The 18,791-nt window shown below is 48.0% G+C and overlaps 4 protein-coding genes across 4 annotated transcripts; all 4 read right to left on the bottom strand.

The window, feature by feature from the left end:
* Positions 1-554: 554 nt before the first annotated feature.
* HOO65_020854 (Cellobiose dehydrogenase) lies at positions 555-3,442 on the bottom strand (the record flags this gene model as incomplete). Its single annotated transcript, XM_071006423.1, has 4 exons — positions 555-1,043; positions 1,107-3,056; positions 3,119-3,297; positions 3,409-3,442. The coding sequence occupies 4 exons, from the start codon at positions 3,440-3,442 to the stop codon at positions 555-557; spliced, it is 2,652 nt and encodes an 883-aa protein (XP_070861492.1).
* Positions 3,443-7,789: 4,347 nt separating this feature from the next.
* Positions 7,790-8,902, bottom strand: HOO65_020855 (uncharacterized protein; the record flags this gene model as incomplete). Its single annotated transcript, XM_071000175.1, has 1 exon — positions 7,790-8,902. The coding sequence occupies one exon, from the start codon at positions 8,900-8,902 to the stop codon at positions 7,790-7,792; it is 1,113 nt and encodes a 370-aa protein (XP_070861493.1).
* A 3,500-nt stretch (positions 8,903-12,402) lies between these two features.
* On the bottom strand, positions 12,403-14,844 carry HOO65_020856 (uncharacterized protein; the record flags this gene model as incomplete). Its single annotated transcript, XM_071006488.1, has 2 exons — positions 12,403-13,509; positions 13,849-14,844. 2 exons carry the CDS (start codon positions 14,842-14,844, stop codon positions 12,403-12,405), a joined length of 2,103 nt encoding a protein of 700 aa, XP_070861494.1.
* Positions 14,845-15,369: 525 nt separating this feature from the next.
* HOO65_020857 (putative glycoside hydrolase family 43 protein) lies at positions 15,370-16,038 on the bottom strand (the record flags this gene model as incomplete). The annotated part of the gene is made up of 2 exons (XM_071007048.1): positions 15,370-15,877; positions 16,034-16,038. The coding sequence occupies 2 exons, from the start codon at positions 16,036-16,038 to the stop codon at positions 15,370-15,372; spliced, it is 513 nt and encodes a 170-aa protein (XP_070861495.1).
* Positions 16,039-18,791: the final 2,753 nt, after the last annotated feature.

The following is an 18,791-nucleotide window of genomic DNA, read 5'->3' on the forward strand; positions in this document are numbered from 1 at the left end:
GCCAATCTTGATGCATTAGGTCACGTGTTGCGTGGCAACAAAGCGCGTCAGAAACGCGATTACGGCAAATGTGTATAATTGCCGTAGTTTAGCCGGTTGGGCAGCAGCTACAAGAATTACAGGGATTTGGCTCTCGACATATCATATTTCACCCTCCCCTACAAATTAAGACTAACACAACTCCAAAGGTCAACGACATTACAGCCACTATTTATGACGAAGACCAATTGAAAGTTTTGAAACAAACGAAGTTCTACTTACAAGCATGTGGCATAATGTACAGATTCACTTCAAAAAATAGGAACTAAAGGTTGTCTTCGCATAAAACAAAACAAAATGTCACGTGTATATAATTGTGGGAATTTACTTCTACAAAAGAAACTTAAGCACCAGAGAAACCATGCGCAATATACAGCCGACACGAAACGTCAAAGCTGCTGTTGGCACTAAGGAAAAGATATGTTAGCATATATCCTCACAGTGCTAAGACATTCGGGTTGGCTTACATAAAAAGTAGAAGAGAAAGTAAATATGGTTTGCTTATCGTGGCAGGCCTAGGAACGTCTAATGGAACGTCTGACAGAGCGTCTGGCCGAGCGTCTCCGCTTGGTGCAGCTTCCAGGGCGAGAAGGAGAGGAAGGCGAAGAGGAAACGCCAGTCGAGCCAGGCAGAGCGGCGGTCTGAAGAGGGGAACCACCAGTGGCAGCAGGCTGACGAGGAGAGCCACCAGTGGCAGCAGGCTGGGTTGAGTTGTAGCCATAGCCGCCAGAGCCAGTGCCAGTGCCGCTAGAGCCAGTGGCATCCGGAAGAGCGAGAATTCTCTCAGCAGCCTTCTCAGAAACAGTGACAATGTAGGCGCTGGGGTTGGTGGTGACCATACCAGGGAAGATACTGGCGTCAACGACGAATAAGTTGTCGGTACCATAGACCTTGGTGTCGGTATCAACAACAGCGGTTCCGCTGCCGGTTCTACCATCATCAAGACCCATCTTGTTAGTACCAATCCAGTGGTTGGCTCTGCGGTTGGAGTAGGAAACGACCATCTGTAATATCAATGTTAGCTTTCTATACTTTCTCTCTTACTACCGCGACCTGAGATCACTTACGTTGTTAACAAAGTCGGCAACAGTGGTGTTGGAAGCCGGCAGGGCAAAGGTGAGGCCAGCAACGGAGCTAAGAGCCTTCTTGACGTTCTCGATGCCCTGGATAACAGCCTTGACATCGTTTTCGTCCTTGAGATAAGGTGCATCAGAAACAATGGTGTTCAGAGTAGGGGTGATGGTCATACGGCCACGAGAAGTAGCTCCACGGCCGAGGTACTGGCTGAGAGTCATGGCTGTCTTATCTGAAACACCACCGCTGCCCTCAACACGGGCAGTCCATTGCAGCTGTCTGACAATGCCATCTGCGCCCTCAATTTCATCAAAGAAAACGGGGCCAATGTTAGGGGCAGACTGAGCAAGGATGCCATTGCGGCCACCCAGGTAGCTGTCCTTGTCAGCAGCAATAGGCTCATCATAGGCACCGTAGAAGTCATAAAAGACGACGTCGGGGTGAGTAATAACGAGATCGGTGTTGGTGTGATCCTCCAGGTTGTGACCGACAGGAAGGTTGATCCACTGTGCCTGATCAATCATGGTAGGGCCATCAGTAGAGTTCTTGACAATAGACAGTTGGTCGGTAGGGCCGATACCACTGCGGAGCAAGATCTTGGCACTTCCAAAGGTTCCAGCAGACAGAATGACTCTACCAGCAGGAGACAGGTTGACGACACCAGAGTAACCGCCGTCAAGGAAGGCCTCAACCTCAACACCCGTGATGCGGGCACCCTCGCGGACAACACGCTTCACGCTGGTGCCAGTCCATAGCTTAAAGTTGGTGCGCTGAGAAGCAGAGACAAGATAAGTAGCTAGAGGGCCGCTTCTCTCACCATTAGAGAACATGTAAGGAGTGTGTGTGAAACTGTGATTCTTGGAGGCAGGCTCCTCGAGAGCATTGACGCTCTTCCAGCCAGCCTGGGTAAGGCCGTTGCTTAGGACATTGAAACCCTCGTCAAGATATCTCTTGCCGTCCATGGACGGGGCGATAGTTCCCGGAATGCGCTCAAAGACCTTGTCAGTGGAAGCAGACATGTCGGCGGACTTCCAGCCTTCGGGGAAGTTGTAATCCCAATCAAGGGGGTAAGGCTTCCACCAGAGACCAGCGTTGACAGCAGTGCCACCACCAAGAAGGCAGCCAGCCATCTGGTCAGTGTCAGTGCAAGCAATGCCCTTGGAGTCGGCCCAGATCTGGTTGCAAAGACCAGGGACGTCAAAGCGGGTCAAGTTGTTCTCCAGAGCCCACTCCGGACCCATCTTACCACCCCAGTGAGCAGTAGAGGGCGGCCCCTTCTCAATCAGCAGAACAGACTTTCCAGCCTCGGTCAGACGGTCGGCCATGGGCATACCACCAGCACCAGCACCGACAATGATGTAATCATAAGTGTCAGAAGGAACGGGGACGCCCGTAGCAGGCGTGATGGGAACAGCAGAGGTGGTCGCGTTGCCAGGAGTTGTTGCGGAGCCGCCGCCGGTGCTGCTACCGCCACAGCTTCCAGTGACAGTCTTGGTGGCCAATGCAGACCAAGTGGTGTACTGGGCGCTGGCAGCGTCGTCGCTGAAAGCACCACCAAAGATGCTTGCCGAGTCGTGCTGGGAAAGACCGATATTGTCGGAGCACTCGGGGGTAGTAGGCGATTCGTAGCCATGGGCCCAGCCAAGAGTCAAAGTCTTCTTGGAGGTTGTTGCCTTGCCGCTCTGTCCGTTTTGGTTCCAAGCCAGGCAGTTCTCGCAGCGGAAGATTAACTCGAACCCTGTGTCCGTAATGGTTGACGAGATTTGGGTGAGCTTAGCATCGCCGGTGTAAAGGTCGGGCATAGTGTAGCCGGTAGCATAGCGGAACGTAGTGAGAACGTCTTCGCCATTGGGGTAAGCGACCAACATGAGGGTCTGTGTCATAGGGCCTCCCAGCGAGACACCGCACCAGCCGGTGCCCTTGCCATTAGGAGAGCCGCATTTCTAGGCGCAAGTCAGTACGAGCCTCGTGTCGATATATGCCCCAGTAGGGAAAGGTCACCTACCAAGATACCAATGAACTCAGTTGCATCAGTTGTGAAGGCGTCAGAGGGGAAAGTGAAACCCAGAGTCAGACCACCCTGAGTTGTCGTTGTGGGGATGTCCCATGTGTTAAAGACGATACCAGTCGCCGTGTCAGTGTAAGAAGTACCAGCAGTGCTCTGTGCCAGACCAGAGCCAACGACTGTTGTTGACGGTAGTTGTTAGTAAGTGGATGGAAACAGACTCTACCAACAGAGAGAAGCCAATGCACGGCTGCTATGACACGGTGCCATGGCCAAGGACGGCAACTTACGGGAAAGGGCTACCAGAGCCCAGGAAGAAACCATTGTGAAGAAAGAAAAAGAATGACACCACAAAAATACACGTGAAGCTTAAAGAACGAATGGAAGCTTACTTCGAAAAGCTCAACATGACTGTGAAGTAGGCTGGGCTGACTGGCCTTTATACGTGGTAGACTCTGCCCTGCCAAGCTTGTTCTTGGCGGCATCCGTTTCCCTGGCCTGGGGGGCATGGGTGGCGCTGTCTATCCGTATGTGTTCCTTATTGCCTTGATGGTGATAGGAGGAAATTCCCCTGGAGACTTAGTTTCAGCTTTTCCGTAGGACATCTTGGCAACCTGTGCTTCGGATGAACAAAGCTGGTTTGAGGTTGAGCCCCTCCCCACCAAAAATGCAGAAGTAGTGGGAGTGTCGGTAGAGGTGAAGAGAGCAGAAGGAACTAGGGGTCGCCGGTGGTGCAATCTGGGTCGTCTGAAGAGGATCTGTGCTTTAGATCTGCAGCAGTTCCTGGATGTCATATTTTCAATGATTAGCCACGCGCCATTAGATTTATTGCAAGATGTTAATCGTGGTATGAGGCCAAATACAGGATATCTCCTCCAGCACAGAGATGATGTACTGTGTGTCTGGAAATGTAGTGTTCTTTAGCCTTTGATGAAAACTTCCAGCATTGAGGTATCATGAGAATTGTGGAGCATCTGCAGGCAAGAAGCAGGAAGGAACCTACCTCTAAGAACGGGAGTTACCCTACCCCAAAGCCCTAGCCCTGGCTTTTAGGGTAAATTATGGAGTACAGTGCGTGTGTGAGTCTGTAGGTAGCCAATATTATTAGTATATCCCTACAAATCCTCGGACCCTCTAGAACACAGCCAGAATAATACTAGGAGCCTTAAATTGTTCGAACTGCACCGCTTCCTCCAAATCCACACCGATTCCCCGATTCTCAAAGGGATTCTTAATTTCCCTACCTTGAGTGAGTTGTTTGACCTTGAAACTGACTCGTCATGTCCATTATTTTCCTTGTTGAAGCCTTGACTCTTCCACAGAGCCGTCTTTTTTTTTTTTTTTTTTTTTTTCAGCGAGCTGTCCATACATTTAAACAGACGTGCTAGAGTTGATGGAAGTCATTAGCATGCGCCTTGGCAGGCGAGAACGAACGAACGAACGAACGAACGTACCTACTCATAGGGGGAGTCTTACCGCAGTCTGGCCTTGGCTCTGATGTAGAACAGTCACGTCTATTTCTGAGTTTTTTTGCGTCTACGCGCAAGGCGTCGCCTAGAGCAAGCCTCCTTACATTTGAAGGGCCCTATGCTCAACCACATAATGCACTTACATTATTGCAGCTCTACAGTTGCTAGGTCCCCGGGTCTCATTCTCGAACTTCTCCGCTAATTAAAGTTTGAAACATAGAATCCTCCACTTCTAGGAGCACACACCCAAGCACGAAATTATCACAGCATCATTGCTCCTAGACTTCACATACCGCATTATCCAGCCAAGTTTTTAGCTCTCGTCTAGCTTTGACGTAAATACAGGAAATAGGGTTAATATAGCCTTCCATAACCAGCCTTCTACACCTTTGACAATATCCAAAGGGCCCAGCTTTACCCTGTGTCTACCATACCGTTATGCATAGCAAAGCAACACTCTTACAACCTCGATTGGGCATTACCAGGCATTCGCAAGTGCCCCCATGGAATCCCAGAGCCCGAAGCCTCCGTATGGAGCTTTTCTCTGCTATTTTGAGCCCATTTTGAGCACATTTTAGTGCCCTTCCCTTGTTCGTGCAAGTATGGATATAATGAACCTAGCCGTGCTGGGCGGCTGAGCTTCAAGGTCTTGTTAACTCCCTCAGCCCAAAAGCCTAGTATGTCTACCGACAAGGACATGAAAAAAAAAGCTTAACTAGTCGGTTTCAATCTGCCTATCTAATACCAACCCCTCACAACTAGGCGAATCAACCGCAGTCTTTTCAAACTTGACATCGCAAAAGACCAATCAACTGACCCTCAGTGTTGATTACCCCGTTAGAGTTGCTGGCATTACAACGTCACTAATCTAGTCGATCTATAGGATTTTAATTTGCTTTCCCTACGTTCTAGCTTTCTATTCCAGAGTTTAAGCCGTTATACGATCTGCAGCAACGCACGCGGTGACTTACATAAATCAAAACTTGGACGTGAGGCGAGAAAAAATGCAAAGCTTAAACTGGATCAAGACACTCTATATGCCAGGTCCTGTGAGTTTCCTAAGCTAAACAACCGCTGCCAGGCATATTCATCTACAGAATAAACTATTTTTTCTCCTTTTCACAGGCAAAGGAGAAAGCCAGTTGGCTCTACAGAGGGCAGTTTGAAACCTCAGATGGCAACTTTTAAAGGCAGCACTGAAGAGCAAATGCCAAGGAGTGGCGCTGATTGCCAACCCCAATCTTGTGCTGCGCATGAGGCTAAGGTTACAGAAGTCAAAAAGGGGTGAAACCGCGGCTACAGGATTAAAGTCATGAGATTAAGACTGCACCTGATTGGACTATCGCGGCAAGAAGAAAATGCAAAACACTACTCCAGCAATCGCTTTCTTCAGCATGGAGATAGGAGCTAGAGTGGCTTCACGGATAGAAGAGATGCTTAAACCCATTTCATACCGCTCATGAACTGACTGACTGACTGACTGCATGGAAACAAAGTTACATGACCTGTGCATGCATCTCTCGGAGTGAAAAATAAGGGCCCCTGAGGCAAGCATGTTTCACATGGTTCTCAGCAAGAAAAGCCTTTAGCATTCCTATCATCTAACAATTAGCAAGTCTGGACTGCTGAAATATTTACATATGCACACGCCTCGAGGCATCCACATTCTTGTCTTTCACTCCAGCTAATTTATCAATACCATGACTTGAAGTTCAGCCCAAATCAACCCTCGGTACCTGCTCCGCATCGCTTAATAGCACAATGGAACAACAATATCAAGCGAAAAATAGGGGCACTCTATTCTTCTTTGCGTAAGGTTGCCATGTGTGTCAGAATATGGGGGAGACCCACAAGAATGCAGGAGCCTTGCAGGGACAGCTTCAAAATAGACGAGTCGAGTTTGGAGTCCGCTGTTTTTTAAATTCGTGTGAGCCAAACCCTATCAAGTTGAATATGGTTAACCCTTACTAATGATGCAGGCTAATATATTTAACCCAATATTCCCTGGCCTTTGTAATTCGAAGTTCCGAGTCGAGAATTCCTTCTATCAACCTTCCCCTATATTCTGTTAGCTTCAGGACTTTGACTGAAAGAACTTTGTATCTGCAATTGCATAGGCTTACTGTTGCATGACTACATGTCCGCATTGCACATTGGCTTAGTCTATTTTGGCAACCTCCAGCTCGACCTGCTTACATTGGCAGCAATACATATGCCGAAGGTTGACTTTGTCAAACACTTCAGCGGTTTAGCAGACTGTGACTTGTGGAACATGAGTACATTTGCTTTTTCATGATGTACATCTGACATACGATTGTCTGTGCTTTGTAGAAGAAGAGGAAAAAAAAGACTGCCAGGAAACAACAGCAACAAGTTAGAGAGCACGAGGCCAGAAATTCTCGAAATGAGTGTTGTGCATTTTAGGCCGGCAATGCTGGCCTTGGTGTTTATTTAGTATTGCTTGAGCATGCGTGTCTAGCTACTGTCTAACAAGACGCTGTTTTTGATGTCAATTTGTACTAACTACATTATTGGAAAGAAGTATAGAGTGGGTGACATCACTACATCATAGGATAACCATTCTATGACTAAGTGACTAGTCTTGGCTATGATATAACAAGCATAATACGGCGACCGCTGCTGCAAGATCATACATAACCTGGCATGTCTACTGAAGTATGGACGTCTTACACGGCATAGGGGGAATGTCCAATACCAAGGCTCATCGTGTGACAAGCCTGTGCATCGTTTAGTATACATAGTAAACACAAGGGGAGCCTCAGATGCTTTGTATAAGAATGATTTATATTAAGTCTTGAAAACATTATGATCTGCTTAAATGCCGCAGTTGATGCCGTGCATGCTACCGACAAAGAGAGAAAGGACGGAGTCTGCTATAGCCAATAGAGTGAAAATCACACACAGAGGATAGCAAATTCTAAGCTGGAGGTCTAGGATAGTCGCGCAAGCGAATAAGATGTGACGCAGGAGTCTCTTCGAAAGAGACGAGAACAAAAAAAGAAAAATAACGCCAAACCAAGTGCTGGGGATATCCTCCCGGTGTATATATGGATGATAAAAAATAAACAAGAAGTGAAAAGAAGGAGGGGGGGCATAACAAAATTTTTGGACGAAGACCAGAGAGACATGTGAAAAGAAAAGAGACAAAGGAAAAAAAAGAAAAGAAAAGTGGTGTCATTGACTACCGCTTTGCCCGTGGATGCACAAGCTCTTGGGAGCCCGGCACCTCTTGCACGCCCATAGACATGCTGTCCAGCTCATACACAACAGTCTGTGCCGGGACCTCAATTGGCGAGGCATTCACACTTGGCACGTATCCATATGGGCCTTGGTCGTGCGGACTGATCTGGTGCTGGGCAAATGATGGCGGTGCTGTGGCCTGTACCCACTGGCCGTTGACCATATATGCACTAGGTAGTGGTGAAGAACCACGTGTACGATCCCAGCTGGCCATGGAAGTGGCTGGCGAAGAGTTCATGGACGACGGTGAGTACGCACTTCCAGGTGCCAGTGGAGCCTTGAAGTCGCCCGTGGCGAGAAGCATAGGATTGGTGGCTTCATCTGGCCGCGGGTTCGATTTCTGATGAGACCGGCGGCGGAGGAGGAAGGCAGTGAAGGCAAGGATAGCAATGAGGCCGGCAAGACCGAGACCAGCACCAAGACCGACGATGGCAGTGTTGGAGAGACCGCCGCCGGAGGATGAGGAAGAATCGTCTTTGGATTCTGTGGCTGTCGACGAATCGGCAGAGTAAGTCGTCGAGCTGGGGGAAGAGGAGGATAAAGAAGCAGAACCGCCGGAGGTGGAAGCAGCTCCAGCAGAAGAGGCGGTTGTTGTTGAACTTGATGATTGGGTGTTCAACGCATCGACGGTCTCGGCTGGTATTGAAGAAGAAGAAGCATGTGTCGAAGAGGTTGGTTGGGGGCTGGTAGATGTTGTAGCGGCAGCACTAGAGCTGCTACTAACGCCAGCAGCAGCCATAAACTGACTCTCGCTGACAGTCAAGCCTGAGCCACTGCCATGGCAGTTGACTCTGAGCACACTGTAAGTGGCACTTAAGTCGTCAGAATGGCCCGCATTAACCATGCATTTTGCCGTGTTAGTGACAAAGCTGCCGCCATTACCACATAGACAGGCATTCATGATGGTGATGGTGTCGCCATTGCAGCCACTAGTGGTGTCGGATTGGTTGAGACATTCTACTGCACCGGAGGGGTAGGAAGAAAAGTCGTTCTGAAAGCGCGCCTGGGCGAGATCGAGGCTGGTGAGGAGAGAAAACAAGAGTATTGACTTCATCGTGTGAGGATATTATTAGCTGTGGTTTGTATATCGAAGCTGGTAGTGAGCCATCGACCGTCTACTGCGGAGGTCGAGACGAAAGATGGCGTGGCTTGATAGTACGAGTAAGAGGGATAATATGGAACAAGCCTAGCAAGTCTTGAACCCCAAGTGTCTTCGCGTTGGTTGCAGGAGAGCGCCGCTCGTAGGGAACAGTCATCAACGGTGTATTAGTGAGAGGCCAAAACTGTGGAGGTGTATATTGCAAGGCCATATAAGCAGAATAGAATGAGGGCGACTTGAAGTTATTGTAATGTTTTTTTTTCTTTTTTTTTTTTTCGCACGACACAGCTGCGATTGAGAAGACGAGCAATACAGACAAAGACCCAGCCGAAAAGAAAGAACGCAGAAAAATAGCCAAGATGTAGTTGCGAGATCGTGAGATCAAGACCTGCCAGAGGAGCGATACATGAAGAAGGCGACAGAGCCGGAAGAAAAGGGACGAAAAAAAAAAGGAAAATAGGAGGAACAGGGGATACGAAGAAATGGGAAAAGCAGAGAAAAAAAAAATAGAGAAAAAGAACGCTAGAAAAGAAGGTATAGAAGGATATGATATTCGTGGGATCGACAAAGATGATAAAGGCTCTGCCCAGAGGAAGTTAGCAAGAGAAGAGAGGAAAGGAGCCCTGGTAAAGGCCAGGCAATAAAAGGAAGAGTAAATGAAAATCACGAAACACGCCGCAGAAATCGTCAGACGGCGATGAAGGGGAAGGGGAGGAGGGGCGGAAGGAGAATATAAAGCCTGTTATACAGTTTACGGAATCGGAATACCGTTCAATCCCTTGTCCCCAGGACCAGCTCAGGCCATGCCAGAACATAGACTTTTGGGGATTATGAACCGGACAGTCAGGCTGGAAAGGACAAAGTAATCTGGACCAAGTTTGGAGGGTTTTGTTTGCTTGTCTGCATGCACTCGCGCAAGAAGACAAGAGAATAACCGAGTTTGTCCATCCTCCCTATTCCTCTTCCTGCCCATGTGAAACCTTAGGCGACCTCGTCAGAGAAACGCTTTGCTTCAGTTTGGCGGGTCTTTGGTGGGGGCCTTGACTTTTCTCTCAAACCACGAAAACATGTCATGTCATGAGAAAGCCAGGAGAACAGCAGAGGCCAAGGGGGGGGGGGGGAGGGACGGAAATGAAGAGCTTGGTGAGTGGTAGCCCGGCCCGGCGTGTGGAGATAATTATATTGCCTCTTAGCATCAAAAGAAGATATGGCAAGAGCTATCAATCCTCGTGCTCAAGTCATGAACCCTGCATTAAAGGCATTAAGAGACCACTAACACAGCGACTAAGCCCCCCCCCATGGCTCCATAGTCATTCATATGCTAACCCACCATCACGAACCAACGAGACTAGCAGAGCCTTGTTTATTAGTAGCATTGCTTCAAGAAAAAGAAAAAAAAGAGAAAAAGAGAATGCAGGAACATGAAAATTACAGGCAGTGTCAAGTCATAGCCCCCAGCCAAGAGACAATCTTCCTCATGGAGCTCTTGGCTTCCCAGACACAAGGAACAAGATCAAGGCAGGAGCATGCTGGCTGTTGTGCTATTCACTAGTGTTTTACTTTTTGTTTCTTTTCTTTTCTTTTCTTTCTGCCACTCCCTGATCTTTGTTGTTATTTGGCTATATTATGCACAAAACTATTGCTATTAAGATGAGCCTTCACAGCGAAAATACGCCTGCTCCATCTCCTCAACAACTCTGAAAATCAAATTAAAAAGTCTCATTGCAGAAAGTCTTGCCAACCTCTGTTCCCTCTTTCTCTTGACCAGACATCGTCCAATGTTGGTGTATTTTTAATCCGTACTAGCTCCTTAGCCCTTGTCTTTCTACTTAGTCTCCCTTTTGCTCACACAAATGCTCTCCCTTCTCTTCGTCTAGGTTTCAACTTGGGCCTGATTGCTTTTGCTTGCACACGGTCCTCGAGTTTAATTTCAAAAAGAGTGCGTGAGTTCTCAATATTCCCTTCTGAGGCGGGCTCTCATCCGGGCTGACTGTCCCTTGTTACTATGCATGGCAACTCGTTTCTGCATTATTCATGACAGCAAAACAGAAGAGCCAGTATGTCCCAAGTGAATCTTGCCCATAAAAAGACGGCCAGATTCTCGTATATGTCGACCCTAAAAGGAGGAAGAAAGAAACTAGGGGATAAATGTGCCTATTCCAGCTAGTTCGGATGGTTTGCAGCGTGCGAGTCTGCCCGCTATGGCAGTGATGTGATTGTTGATTCTTGGATCGGATTCTGTATAACCGTATTATCCGTTCTACACAGGAGCGAATCCCTTGTTGTCACACGCCCTTGGCCAGGTCATGCTAGTGTGCACACAAATCATGGCTTCCCGCCATTTGCCCAACGATGAATTCTTTTCCCTCGCCCTGACCGCATCTTGTATTGTCATCCCATCCTGTGTTTACCACAGACCCTCTCGCCTAGCCAGCTAGCTATCCTCTGCCCTCGACCGGCTTTCGTCATCTGATTGCCACTGCTAAAATTAACCCAGAGACACAGATATTATTCTCCGAGCTCCTCGAATATAGCGATGGGGACGAGGACAGAGATAAGGGCGGAAGACTAGCAACAACATTTGTCGAGTGGTATTCTCTCCTCTTGGCTTGCTAGTGCCTTATACTAGGGGGCTTGTCTTGTTCTCTTCTGCTGGGTCTGGAATTCTGTCTGTCTATAACATGTCCATCATAATCTTGCTACCATGCTTCAATCAAAATTACATGATCCAGACTTTGCACAACATAACACATGCATACACTGGGGGGGGGGGGGGGGCAGGCTCCAACACTTCACTTCTCCTCCCATGCGTACTAGCTTGACTCTTCCTACTCGCTTTTTGCTATAGGGTTAAGAAAACAAACCGCTCCTCACAGCATTAACGCAACGGCATAGACTGAAGCACAGACTCCATGATGCATATTTGTTCTATCTAACCCTTGTTTCATCTTCCCCAGTGCAAACGGAGTCTTCGTCCACTTTCGGCTGTGTATTCCGTTGTTGTGCCTCAACAATGCCCTCCTCCCTCTTAAGACACCAGAAGTACTGAGATTTTGTGTCGCAAGGCAGAGTCTCTGCTATTATTCCCTTAGAAGATAGCCTCCGTATTGTGAGCAACGCCGCAATCATGTTTTGTTTATGCTGCTAAGCCTTGGCCATCCTTTGTAGTGCCGCAGTCACCAAGTCACTTGTGCATATGACAGACAGCAGGCGCACGGGAGGCCAGAGCTTTGTGTACATACATATGCCGCCTTTGCATTGATTTTATCCCGCCTCGCTGAACCAGCCCGTCTTCTCTTATTGACAAGACGTCTGTGCCCTCTTCTCACAAATAGGTCATGACATCACCATACAATAGCTCTGTGGCAACATCCACTACAAACTGCATAGAAAGCTACACATGGCTTGTCTGTATTCTCTAAGCGTAAAATAAGCCCTAGTAGTCACATCTACGCCTATTCGTCGTCGTCGTCGTCGTCGTCGCTAATAACGACCCGTTGACGCTTTCGTGTAAACCCCTTTGCTTTGCCCGCTTGGTGTTTCGTGGTTTCCTGCTCGTCCCCACTCCCATCGCCTTTGCTACCGCCCGGGTTATTTCCGCCCTCGCAAGTAACACCGTCCTGCTCCTCATCAGACTGTTCGTCAGATTCATCTATAACCTGGCGCCTCTTCTTGTGGGGTCTTATAGCTGCTGGCTCTTCATCATCATCATCACTGTCCTCCTCATGGCCACCATCGCTCCCGCTCTTGGATGCATCAGCAGCCTCACGGTACCCTGATACCCCGGAGTACCCCGTGCTCTGAGGCTTCCTCCGACGTACGGGCGGTGATGAAGATGCATCAGAGTCGCTGCCATCTTCGCCATCTCCCCCAATACGATTATCCATTTCCTCATCATCTGATATTCCAATGGCAGCGCGGCCCTCTCGTCGGTGCTTGCGCTGTGTTTTATCCATGTTAGAATCAGACTCGGGATCAGAGCCATCGTCGTCTAGTAGTGTATCATCGCCGTGTTCTTCAAACTCCACCTCGTCGTCCTCAACAACAAAGTCGCTCTCGTACTCATCCTCGTCCTCGAAGTCTTCTTCGTTATCAGTGAGGGGGTTGCCATATTCGTCAAAGGCAGCAAACTGAGCACTAGTATCACTCATCCCGCCCTCAATGTCATTGCTGATATGTGCGTCGGGCAAGTCCATGACATTTTGTACTACCGCATCGTCATCATGGTCATCATGGTCATCATGGTCATCATGGTCGTAATTGCCAGGAAGCAGTATATCTTCTGCCTCCAGATCGGAATCCCCCCATTGCAATATGTCCTCCTCTGGAATTTCCGCTGCGAGGCCTAGTGCTACATTCGTGCGGCTCTGTTGGCAATACCGTGCGAACATGGGAAAGTCCATCCGCCGTGTCGACTCATCACCAAACAGCCTCTCAAAATATAACGATGGCGGCCATGCCAAGTCTTCAATCTCAACTATTGGCCAGAAATCAATTTTGCTAAGCATTTCCCAGTGCACATGGCTGGGGAGAAGGCTCGGGTCGGCAACCTGTCGTGCCATCTGGACAAAGTTACGAAATGAATCCATAAAAGGCCCACTCCCAGAACCAGGTACTGGTTGACCGAGTGCTTCTCTATGTTTCCAGATATCAGGGAAACTGTAGATCTGCGGTATCGGCCTCATATATCCCCCCCACTGAGTACGTTCTACGGTGATATTCCGAATTGTCACAGACCTTTCTGATTGGATCCAGCTGCAAATATTTCCGGGATTGTGCATGGTGACAGATTCTAGGAATACGTTTTTTAGACGAGGGAAGCAGTTAAAGAATGAAAACGGCGTCATTAAGCCGCCCACCCGTCGGTGAAAACAACTAGGGTAGAGGCGGTCCGGTCTCACTGCCAAGTTTTCAATTCTGTCTGTAGTGCCCTTGATCAGGCGCCAATCATGATCGGGTGAACGTGTGATAACATTCTGGATCCAGATAACATCAGTGGCCGGGTTAAAGCGGATCTCGGCGTTGTCTGCCATAGACAGTTTCTCTGGGAACTTGGTTGCACCAATGGAGCGTGTTTCTTGGCTGATGGACATGAAAACTCGGAGACCAGCAGTAACAAAGGGCAGGGGTGGGGTCATAACGAAAGGGATCTTATCTGCGGATATGTAGACAAACGGCAAAACGCGTGGATCTCCTGATATTTCTTCAAAAGCCAGTTCCCAAATGTACAGTCGGAGTTCAACAGGTAAATCCTGGAATCTAGCAAAGGACTGGTCCCTAAGACGGCGATTGCCTGTCCACGTAATGCGGAGTTTTTGCATGGGCACAGCTAAGGCTGCGTGTTTTCTTCTGAGCCTCCCTATCTTCGGCTTCGGGGCTCCATTTCTTCTGATCTCAATGAGTTCCCATGGGTTTTCGCCGTCTTCGTAGCCCCAGTTGTAGGACATGTCGAAGTTTTTGAACATGCTTGGCTTTCCCGCAACATTGTCTTCGTTGGGGTCTAGGTCTTCGCCAAATTCCATGTCAGAGTCCTCGTTGCTGTTGGCCTGCGAGTCTTCCTCGGAGGCAGACACGTCAAAGAACCTAGCAACAGTGTGTTTGCGCCTGTGCTTGCGTTTGCGCTGATAGACTCCCTCGTCTTTTTCATCTTCCTCATCTTCCTCTTCGTCACTTTCTTCATCACTTCCATCATCATCATCTTCTTCTTCTTCTTCACTTTCATCTTCTTCTTCGTGACTGTCATCCTCTTCTTCGTGACTGTCATCCTGGGTCGAATCTATACGCATCTCATCGCCAGACTCAAGTTCGAGCTGGTCATTTGAAATCATGCGCTGTAGTGTCTGGTCCTCATCCTCATCGTCAACCACAACCTGGCGATTTTGTCTCTTTTTGCCCATGATGTGATAAGTTATGATATGAATAAAAGATTCCTTGGGCAAAAAAAATTCACAGTGACAAGGTCACAATAAGGGGGGGGGGCCTAGCGGTTCGCGATGAGCCGACAAAGATCATATAAGATAGGAGCAGAAAGAATGCAAGTGTCGCGGCCCTAACTATGATAGAAACACCGTATATGTCACAAAAGCGGCCGTTAAGATTTTATGTGCAACAAAACAGGCCAGGGTCATTGGTCTTGAAGGTGGAGATTTGATTGTCGCGTTGCCACGACGCGGTAATCAACATGAAAATAGAGATTTTAGCCACGTACATAAGTGCCACCTGACCGTCATTTGTGGCAGTGGCATTTGTGGCGCTCGTGCATCCCTGTGGCGTCTGTGCGACCTACTTGATGGCACGACTCAATCAATCATATTTAGCTGTTTTCAAGTCATCGTGGTAAATTTTCTTTACTACAATTAGACTGTTCATATTCCACGCTAGCTAGTATCCTAGCCTAAGACACTATCTAGACTGTTACAAATCTACTCTAGAGAATTTCCCGGTGTGAGCTTCAGGGCCACACTGCCATTTTGCTTTGCCCAAGCTGCTCGAAGAATCCAGAATGATGTCATTATAGGTGTAGTGAAGACAGCCAAAACACTTGCATACACCAGTTTAAACAATGGGCCTGCCCACCTCGATTCATAGTATACGTCGATAGTTCCGGGTTCTTTGATTCCAAAAGTTGACATGATCCCAATGCTAGGACCCCATAGAAGAGCCCATGCTGGGAGAGCAATGGCCAGAATGCGGCTGACGTGGAACCATATCGACATCCTCATAGAAGGATTTTCAGTTTTGGCTGAGTCTAGTGCGAAGAACCAGCGGCGGAGTGCAGCTTTAGGTTCGGCGAAGAAGGCAACTGGAGTAACTCTCCCACTGTGGATATCTAGTTGCACAAGAAAAGCCTCGATGATCCAGGTTGTCCCAGTTTGTATGAATACGGAGAGTGTAGCATCACCTGCCAACGTCCGGGGGAAGGCAAAGAGCCTAACAAAATTTTCAGCATCGTTGTCGTAGTCGTGCTTATACATCCCTAGGAGAAATAAGTGCCCGTCAGTTGATTTAGCCCCCAAGTTTTAAACAGGCTTCAGGCCGAAACTTTATCTGATCGTGGTATATAGCCAGAACGAGGATCGCACTTACACCATGCTATCAAAAAGCTCAGGCCGCCCGAGACGATACCGCCCCCAAGGCCGTGTAGAAAAAAAATGTAAATTGTGGTAAACAAATTAAGTTTTGTGGGAGCCGGGCCGTGACTGCCGCTATTGGCTCTCTTTTTTTTCGGCGATGCTTTTGCAACAAGCCATGATAGCGTAAATTTTGATGGCATGAGTTGATTTAGAGCTCGAAGCACACAAGGTTGTCTCTGTTGCTGATGCGATGCAGTTCATGACCGGGTGTAGGTGGCATCAGCTTCGAAGCCTCAAGAAAGCAAACAATACCAAGATGACGCCACAGCGAGCGTTGAGGGTCTTGAGGAGCAGGTGAAAATTTGTTTCCATACTAAAGCTTGGGCCGATACAAATAAACAACAGGTGCGGTGACTGATGTGGCTTCTTGAAAGAGAAGGTACGTTGCACTTGCCTACTCAAGGAAACCCTAGTGACTACAGGTATCAGCATTTCTAACCCTATTTTAACCACCGTGATTTTTTTGAAGTCGTGAGTTTGAAAAATACACAAATGGCTGTTTTCTCAAAACCTAGTATCACAATCGATTGATGCTGCACTATATTTGCGTGATTTACATCAAAAAAGGAGATCCTGCACCCATGCAAACAGTTCGTACTATAGAGCATTGACAATTATCATCTACGCTGTTTGAGCAGTAAAACCATGATAAACCCTTACCCACGGTGATGAGCTTCTGCTAGAGTCTTGACAGTCATAACCCACGCCGCATGACAAGACAAACCCTTACCCACGATAAGGGTCCAGTTCAGAAAAATAACATCACATGATTGGAAGCAGCCAGTCTCAGGCCTGAAAGCTTGTGTGTTAAAACACAAGTATTATTTTGCGTGCCTCTACACTTTCTGAGATGGACTCGGTGTTAACCATATACCAGAGACTACTCCGAATAAGGGTATAATCTTTGCAATGGCTTGGACCTCTACTTACTACGTGACGCGTGATTTGGTTAGCTAAACATTGAATCAAAATATCTCCGCCGCGCGCTAGTCTTGCAGATAAATTAATCACGTCTAACTATCTGTCAATATGGTGTACTAGCTGCTTCAAGTCCCACGTTTAGGCACGAGTCTTCTGGGGGTTCTTTTGCTTCAAAATAGACAGCAGATTAGGGTCGGTGTCCGCAATGTTTTCGCCCCCAAGTAAATCAGAGACATGGAAGCCTGGCTTACCGTATACCTAGCATTATGTTCCTATTACTGGCACCCAGCTGACAAATACCGGCTGAACTGTTCGTCGACTTGTCAGTTGGTTTTAGCCATGACCTGATCTAATACAGGATACCTTGGGCTTGGACTGGGCTGGTCTGGGCTGGGCTGGCAAGGACGCAGCACCTGAGACAAAGAAAGTAGCAGAAAGAAAGAGATCATAAAGGGAGATGATGATAGTAAGATAGGATGATTGGCGGGACTTCTTTAGGCCGATTTCCGTATTTCTTAGGGAAAGGAGCTAGGTCCCCTCAAACGGGGTTTGGGGTGTTCCTGAAGCACAGAAAAACAAAGTAAGATTATTCAGGGGTATGTTTCGTGTGTTTGAGCTTCTGCAAAGGAACATTCATTTTTGTATTTAAACGAGAACTAAGCAAGATCAGGGAGCAGAAAAGAAGATCATGTCTAAAAAGGAAGAATGACGTGCAAATTATACAAAAAAAACTATGCGTAAAATGAAGGTTAAAAAAAGCATCTGAACTTCTTGGCCAATAACCTCTGGCCACGGTTAACTACAACTAACAACTAACTCGTCCATTACTTGGTCTCTACGATAACCTGCCCAACCCAAGCTCTCCTTTGCCCCGTGCCTTTTGCCCTCTCTCGGGTTTTGCCCTCTCTCGGGTTTTGCCCTCTCTCGGGTTTTGCCCTCTCTCGGGTTTTGCCCTCTCTCGGGTTTTGCCCTCTCGGGTTTTGCCAAGAAATGTCCGTCCATCTGTCAACTCCGTCAAATATTCTTGGCGTCACGAGATACCTGTTCTAAAGAAGCGTCTGGCCGGCTAAAGAAAGGGGCAGCGGAAGAGAAACCACACTGTTATTCTTCCGCGTTGTTTTCCTTGTCCTCGTTTTTTTATCTGCTGGTTTGGGGACTAGGGTCATATCACAGGCTTCTTCCTGTATCGTATCAGCCAAGAGCCTGGAACAATATTTGGCCGGGCAAATAGTGTGACATAAACAAGGGACCAACATGTCCAGAGGAACGTCCAATAGTAGCCTGTCTAGTTGCCATCATTTCCTGCACGCTCAGGAAAAGACAAAGTCGCCTAGGGCCGGATATAGGAAGGAACATGGAAAATAGGGGAGGCGACATGAGATGAAGAGCCCACCAGGGAGGAGGATGCCATGCTACTTAGGACCCTAAGATAACCGACATTGAAGTCCAAGGAGAATATCAATGTCAGCTGGCGAGTCAGGCAGTTTTACACACATTGTTCTAAAACCAACTAGCTAACTTTCCTCTGTCTCAACCCATGTGTATAGCTAGCTTCTCCTCTCCTCTTACTGATGTTGCTGCAACACACGGACCACTAACTTAATCCACCGACAGGTCCTAGAAATCCATATTGCCTTCATTCTTTAGGTGTTCTCTCTTCTCCGTGGTGGAGAAATAGAGTTTCTAAAAACATAGACTAACCCACGACCCCTAGTTTGAGCCACAGCGTAACGCCTTACCTTCTCCTCCACCGGGCCTGCTACTGAACCCTGCTGGCTATGGTCTTAGGC

This window comes from Ceratocystis lukuohia (genome assembly GCF_044167205.1).
Source record: "Ceratocystis lukuohia strain C4212 chromosome Unknown Supercontig2_pilon, whole genome shotgun sequence".
NCBI classification, from domain to species: domain Eukaryota; kingdom Fungi; phylum Ascomycota; class Sordariomycetes; order Microascales; family Ceratocystidaceae; genus Ceratocystis; species Ceratocystis lukuohia.